This window comes from Vigna unguiculata, chromosome 5 (assembly GCF_037176805.1).
Source record: "Vigna unguiculata cultivar grain cowpea cultivar isolate G323 ecotype 2 chromosome 5, ASM3717680v1, whole genome shotgun sequence".
Taxonomy (NCBI): Eukaryota; Viridiplantae; Streptophyta; class Magnoliopsida; order Fabales; family Fabaceae; genus Vigna; species Vigna unguiculata.
Window position 1 is genome coordinate 45,001,979 of NC_140796.1, and position 7,564 is coordinate 45,009,542.

A 7,564-nucleotide genomic window follows, 5' to 3' on the forward strand; every position below is an offset into this window, starting at 1 on the left:
TTTTCACGGTCTTGTCTTACACATCACAATCATATTTATTACTGTTTATGTCGGTGCCTTGTTGCTACCATTAATTTTCTCCTTTTGGTTCTGTTATCCCTTTGCATCAATTGCATGCCACTGCTATTTCTCTTTCTCATCATTTCAATACCATGCTACAACAATTTTGGTAATAATTTAAGTGTGGATCTCAGTCACTTATTTAGAAACGAGAAAATAAATCTTTATATTATTTTGAAGATTGTCTCAAAGTTATGATTTAAGACTGATGTTAATGTCTAATGTGATTGGATTCAGGTTTTATTGGTGAGATTGAGTTAAGAGTGATGTAAATATCTGATGTGGTTGAATTCATATCTTATTGGTGTTATATCTCCTTAATGAATCTCCTCTCATCGATAAATCTAACAAGTAATATCAGAATTAAGGTCACGAATTCAATTCCTAATAAGACAACAATTGTCCCGTAGAACCAAATCACGAATTCGATTCTTAATAGCGTCTTGACTATTAACTGTAACTTTTGGTTTTGGCTTAATGGTAAGAACTCGATCATAACAAATTTAACATTCATTAAGGCTCCAAAGGATCAAAATGAAATAAAAGAAGTCATTGTTGTGACATATAAATGCAATGTGAAATATTACAAAAACAACACACATCAAACATTATAATTTCAAGATTTGCAAATACAAGTAAACAAGAGGAGCCTTGTACAGTGTTCCAAGTTCCAACATGGAAAATTTATTTACCTGTGAAATCCTTCCGTAGGAAACAACACCATATTCAGATAATTTACATCATGGATCTCTAATAAGACCGCAACTCCCAATTCCATGTTATTATCTACAATCTTCCACATGTCATAGACGTGTTCAAAACAACAAATAACTCAATATGGCAAACGCTTTTTGTTGAGCAAAAGAATGGACAAATTGAACTCTTCTTCAAGCATTGAATAACCAAAAGCATGGAATAAAGAAGTGATAACCGTCTGAACATTTCAGAGGATTATCATGAACCAATTTGCACTCTACCAATGCACCAGGATGCTTCAGCTCTTTCTTCCAAAGAACAGAAGCTTACGAAATCCTTTTGCTGGTTTTGAAGAATCCTCATCACTGTTCCATTTTTTCCTGGAGTGGACTGGTTCTGGCATCAGTTGGCTACTGGGTGGTGGAGGGGTGGAAATTTGTTTCTCGGTGACATTAGGCAAGGTAGGATTACTTTCATCTATTTCTTGATTAATCTCTGAGTTCACAGCAGAAACTGTAACGGGTTTGCTGGGTAATGCAGCTGCAGGGTTTGTGATCGCATCAGTAATATCTTGAGGTTTGTTATCACCTCGAAGTTGAGATAACTTGTTTGAAATTTCTTCACTTCCTTGCAATGCCTGATCGTGATTTGGCAAACCTGAGTTCACCTTAATCTGGCCAACATTTCCAGGCACATGATCTTTTTCTGAGATCACATCTGTTGTTTGTTTCTCTGATGATGTCTTGATTGGCTCTCCATTATCTTTCAAATCAAGATTGCTGTTGTTTGGTTCAACAGATTGTGCAGCACCAGAGTTCACTCGCAATTCAACTGAGACTTCCGTTTCATTCTTAGCCTTGCCATTAGTGGAAGCCAGAACTTTCTCATTTGTTTTCTTAGTATCTTGTTTTTGACTTGAAGATTTGACTTCTTTTGAGCCCTGCTTCTTCTTTTCTGTGCTGGTAGTCTTCTGCAGAGGTACACCATTTGCCTTCGAGGGTGGTTTCTTGGTTGGTCCAGGTTTTGCTTGGCTTGGTGAAACCTTTGGCTGAGTTACTCGAGCAGCTGCAAGGCGTTCAATGGTGGAATTCCTGAGGACTGGTTTGTTCAATTTCTTAGTCTCTTCATTGGATGGATGTATCTTAGGATTCCCTTTCTTTGCAGAAGTCAAGGAAGTCTTGGTTTCAGTTCCAGTCTTCTTGGAAGCACTTCTTTCAGTGATTCTTTTCTGCCGCTGAATCATCAGATCCTCCTTTCTCTTTCTGTTTTCCTCCTCCTACAAACAAAAGAGGGCAATAGATGTGAACAAACTAGAAATCAATAAGAAAAGGAGATTGGTAGAAACAAGACAGTTCCTATATTTTACCTTCTCAGATTTGGTCTTCACAGCTCTAGTTCTGGTTCCTGGGGATGATTTGCTTCTTGATGTGATATCAGATTTGCTTTTACCATTGATAGCCTTAGACTTTGCCTCTTTACTTGAAACTTTTCCGTTTTTCACTCCAGGAGTTTTTGTATCAGTACCCTCCTTATTAGATGGATGATTTTGATCTGTTTCAATTTCAGAAAGCTTTCTATTAGCTTCATTTAAAGCAAAGTTATTCTCGTAATCCATTTCCATGCTCCAGGGAGCCACACTTCGCTCTGCCGCTGAATCACGATCAAGAACCATGAAGAGGTCTTCAGGCTCATGGGAATTTAAAGTTTCAGTCTTATTTTTTGAACCTTCTTGTGTGATGTTCATGAATTCAGTAGCCCCAACAATGTCTGAAACCAAACTTAGATCAGCTGCTGACTGAGAATTGAATTTATCTTCTGATGATCGAGCTTGAATCATAAACGAATCATCAGTCATAATGTCTTTCTTGTTTTTCTCTAAGAGAAGTGAAGCAGTAGTTGGTGATGTAGCAACGCCATTAAAAATGCTGAAATCTCGGTTCTGATACTCATTTCTTGGTTTATCAGACTGATTGATGATGAACCAATCCTCTTCTTTCTGGCATTTAGTGAGGGAAGATTCTGGGCCATTGCCAGACAGAGTAGACATGGAATAGCTACCAGATTCGTCATTTCTCCGAGAAAACAGCATCTCTGCATCTGTGCTATTATTTTTCTTCATCAATGAAAGTGCATCATTCCCTTCCTTAAAGTTATCAACACGATTTTGACTGTAACTGTTGAATTCCCTCTCTGTCACAACAAAGGCATCATTAGAAACCACTCGAGTAATGTTGGGTTCATGATTAAATTCATTTGACCTTCCATTCTCAAACTTCTGGTTCACAGTATATTCCTCCTGAAACTTCATAGGTTGTTGTTCTTCTGAATCATCATCTCTCAGAAGAAGATTCTGGAAAGCGTCCCAGTTGTTGTTGTTGCCCTTTATTGCAATGGAATCAGTATCTGTTGAACCATTTAGCATGCCAGGGTGTTTTGAACTATGGTGTTTCTTATGGTGACGGGAGCTTGACTTTACAGCTTCTTCTACCTGCTGTTTAAGGGAATCTCCATTGATAAATTCTTCCTCATTGGACAAACTCCCCTCTGTGACACCACCCTTCTCACCATCTCCATTAGAGGTTATATAGTTTATATTGCGTATAACTACTTTCCTTGAGGACTTCTTGCCATGCTTCTTTTTGTGCTGATGTTCTTTTGAAGATTGCTTTTTCCCTTGGCTTGAATCACTCTCATAACTGGAGTCAGAGGAAGCTGTTGAGCTTTCTTCTTCAGACTGCTCCAGTACTTGAGAATTCTTCTTCTTCTTCTTCTTCTTATACGATGATTTATGGTAATCCTTATCTCGGTCATGAACAATATGAGGGTCTTCCACACTTGGAGGCCAATGCATATTACCTGGATAATATGAAGGAGGAACCTGCATACCAGGATAGAGGAACCCTTGGTATGGGGGCATTTGTTGAAATGCATGACCCTGAAAGTTGTGCATGTACTGAGGTACATGGTTTGGCCAGGACATTGGTATTTGACCTGATGGATTTTGACTTGGCAAACTATAATCTGCAAATTTTCATAGCAACAAATAACTATCTTATTTGGTAGACTTTGTTTCAGAACATGTAGTACTCAGAAGAGGGAAGAGACTGAGATACTGAACCTTGGCCTTCAAAACTTGCATGACTTGGCGTTGACTCAGAAATTGGGGCATCATTTATGCCATTTAATTTACTGCTTGTATCATCTTCACCAGCAAGTATGATCCCAGATGTCCTCAAGTATGGCAATTCACGCTGAGCAGATGCCTGCATTGCTGCTATCTCATCTATCCAGAGTTTGTCTTCATTCTTTTGTTTGCACAGCTCTAAGAAATTTATGCATGCTTCCCTACATGCACCAAAATTATAATAAATAACAAAACATGAGAAATTTCCAGGGACATAAACAGAGAACATCTTTGCAATAATGAAATACTGTATCTTCATTCGATAATCCTATACTAAGGAATCATATGAATAGATATACCAGAATGCTGTTTGTCCTGGTCATCTCAGAAGGAACACTGTGTAAATAATATCTTAGTCATAAAAGAAGAACAAGCAGTGAAGAGTTGCTGACCTTAAACGTGAAGCTCCAAATGCATCAGCAAAACATATAAGATCATCCACGGATTCCGGGTAAAATCCTGCAACTAGAGCACGGGCATAGGCCATTGCTTGTTCTTTGCAAAGCATAGCTTTACGGTTATCTAGAACACGTCGAAGGCGAATTCTGTTCATAGAAAATTGGTGAAAAAAATGTTATAAGGAATATTAGCTTCATCCTGAAGAAAAAAAAAAGATGTTATACAAAACAACATATAAGGGAAACACCAAAAATTCAATACTTGGAGTTTTCTTCATATCCATCTTCATTAGTTCCAGCTTGCTCCTCTTTCAGCTAAACACAACAGGTAGCAAGAGTTTCAATATCTTACCAAAGCTGAAGTAAACATTAGCAAGAGTCACATTGCATACCTTAGAGGAAGTTGTTGACCTTCTGACACGTCCATCTGCATTTAACATGTTTCTTGTTAACAACAGCTCAAAATATGTAGTTGGAGTAACATTTTATTTTCCTTTTTCTAATTTACCTCCATTATTACAACAATCTTGCTTTTTACCTTTTCTCTTTCCCCAGTTCTTATTTAAAGTGGTAATGGAAGATAAAAATAGTAGACAGGGAAGAAAGAGATATATATGACAACTGGTTATGGCTTCAGAAAAGTGGCTAATGATAATTCCCACGGGTTCATGTGCTAGTCTTTCTTACATAAGATCGTACAAAAAATCAAAGTATCATTCCAATCAGATTAGCCAAAGATAAAGCCATATATCATAACATGTCAGTTTAGCATCTAATACTATTCGCAACTTTCGAAGAAGAAAAAAAGTAATGACCTTTATAATTGAATAGTTGCAGAATTAATGAAAGAAATAAGAATTTACCACGGGAAAGTTTAATTAAAAATGATGATAGGGGAAAATAATTGAGAAGGAGCTAGATGTTCTGGGATATCCAATTCCAATCAACACAGCAAGTGAATAACGGGAATAAGATTTCACATTCATACCTTCTGCTTCTGCCACCAAATTGCTCCTCTCACTAGACTGAATCGACCCTTCTTCAATCTGCACAATCTCCTTCTCTATTGTCACAAACCTCTCTAGAACTTCTGGAGTGCTTATAAATCTAACAAACCTATTGAAAATGAACCAAAACAGACAAACAACATTGGTCTTATAAAATCATTCCCCGTGATTATAACCTACACACAAGTAATTAAAGGAGGCTAATCTTTATTATTCCTTGGTCTGATCCAAAATTCACAATTTTCTGCATTCAGAACATTCTAATCCAATTTATTAAAGCAAAAGGAAGTGCAGAACAGTAATAAGAGACTGAAGAACCTTTGGAGGGTGGCTTTGGTGAACCAGGGAGCATATCCACCAGGTGGACGCAGAGTGATGGAATAGCCACCTTTGGAAATCTGATCCTTGGCACTCTTCAGGTGAGAAAGAAACGGTTCTAACAGCCCAGAAGCCAACCTTTCAGTCACACCTCCACCAGCAACAACAAGGTCACACCTTCAACATACAGAACAAGAAACACGCAATGTTAAAACAATTTGGTGCTACAATTTTTACGTGTCTGCGAACTGTGAATCATTAGAACCTGGTTCTGGTTGGAGTGAGCTGAAAGAGGGCATGATCAAGACGAGTGCTTGGGTCCATAATAGGAGCAAGAGGACCCAAATGAGAGAGAGGTCGAAAGTTGAAAGCTTTGGATCCTTAGCCTTATGAAGTCCCTCCTCTTACATGAGGGGGAGGTGATCACAGGGACATGGGGTGAGTGAGAAGAATGTGGGAATGGAAGAAGGGGCTTTTGTTGAGTTGGGTACGTGGGACCAACAGAACATGCTGATGCTATTGTGTAGACACTCACATAAACACACACACACTCGCACGTTGTTCTTTTAGAAAGAGAATTGTGTGGAGAGTGGTTCAAGTCTTGGAACTTGCAACGAGGATGATGAAAGCTGAAAGCTGATAGAGTAGAGGGTGGTTAAGAGGTCCATTTTCCTTTCTCTGTCAACGTTTCGTTGAAGAGAGCAGAGAGAGAATTGTATGAGACCATGTCTTGTTTGGTTTAGATTGTTGTCGGTGTCATTCACAGGAGAAGAGTGAGTGAGTGAGCAGCAAAGAATAATTACAGTTGTTGTAATCACTTCACATCACACTTCATCATACTTGTCAATGCCAAGTGCCAACCACAAAAATAATAAGAAGAATAATAATACAAATAAATAAATAAATAAAAGTATCCTTTTGGCATCAACCTCGCATGAACCTCATCTGTCTACATCACATTCTCATGCTCCCAACAAACAGTAATAATTCGGACAAAACTTTTCTTCACTTGGATTATCTTCATCAATCTCTCTCTTCAGCATCAATCAACTCATTTTTTTAAAGACTATGTACAGTGTCAATGTTAGCTTGAATAAATTAGTAAAAAATAAATAAAAAATCATAAGGGATACTTGCATTAATATGAAAGAGCTGAATATAGATTCTGTACTGAATATTTTTGAAGTATAATGTTCATTAAAAGATAAATAAAAGAATTTGGACTCAATAATTATTTAGTTGTTTACTAATGAAATACTGGGTTACAGAAACAGAGACATTGTTGAAATACGTAGGAACTACATATTGAATAAACTGAATCATTAAAAATGAAGAAATGGAAAGTGATGATTGTTAATGTTGGGAGATGAAGAGTAGCTATCTGTGGTTTGCAACCATGATTGGGGTGAATAAATTGGAAGGAGCTAGCTGTCTATAATTGTATGTTTATGTGCAAACAAATGTACATCTCCAAAACAAAGGAAACCGACAAATAGGAGAAAGGTAACAACCAAAGCTCACCAATAACGATGACAAAACAAGTTATGGGAAAGAATGTTGTGTTCTTGCTCTTCTAGAAAAGGACTTTCACATGAGGATAAATACTTGTCCTTTCTTATTTCTCATCAAAGTTAAACAATTGTCTGATTCCAAAAGAAAAAAGGAAAAATCTCTGTTTTCTTTGTTTCATTTCATCCTATGTGCTTTGCTTCATTAAGGAAGAGAAAAACAAGAACTCCAAACATTTTCAGAGTCGAAAGAAATATTTTTTATTTTTTAGCCAAATGAAAAACACATCAATCATAAGAACATTTCTACTTTTCTATCTTTGAAAGCACCAATAAAAGAGTCACTCCAGGACTAAATATTTATGCAGATAATTTCAGGAAATACATGTGGAC

The 7,564-nt window shown here is 37.2% G+C and overlaps 1 protein-coding gene across 1 annotated transcript; it reads right to left on the minus strand.

The window, feature by feature from the left end:
• Nucleotides 1-641: 641 nt before the first annotated feature.
• CIP7 (COP1-interacting protein 7) lies at nucleotides 642-6,420 on the minus strand. Its single transcript, XM_028072480.2, has 9 exons — nucleotides 5,929-6,420; nucleotides 5,664-5,840; nucleotides 5,327-5,454; nucleotides 4,731-4,765; nucleotides 4,601-4,653; nucleotides 4,333-4,485; nucleotides 3,875-4,101; nucleotides 2,123-3,777; nucleotides 642-2,032 (listed from the first exon to the last, which is right to left on the minus strand). The coding sequence occupies exons 1-9, from the start codon at nucleotides 5,985-5,987 to the stop codon at nucleotides 1,055-1,057; spliced, it is 3,465 nt and encodes a 1,154-aa protein (XP_027928281.1). The 5' UTR covers nucleotides 5,988-6,420; the 3' UTR covers nucleotides 642-1,054.
• Nucleotides 6,421-7,564: the final 1,144 nt, after the last annotated feature.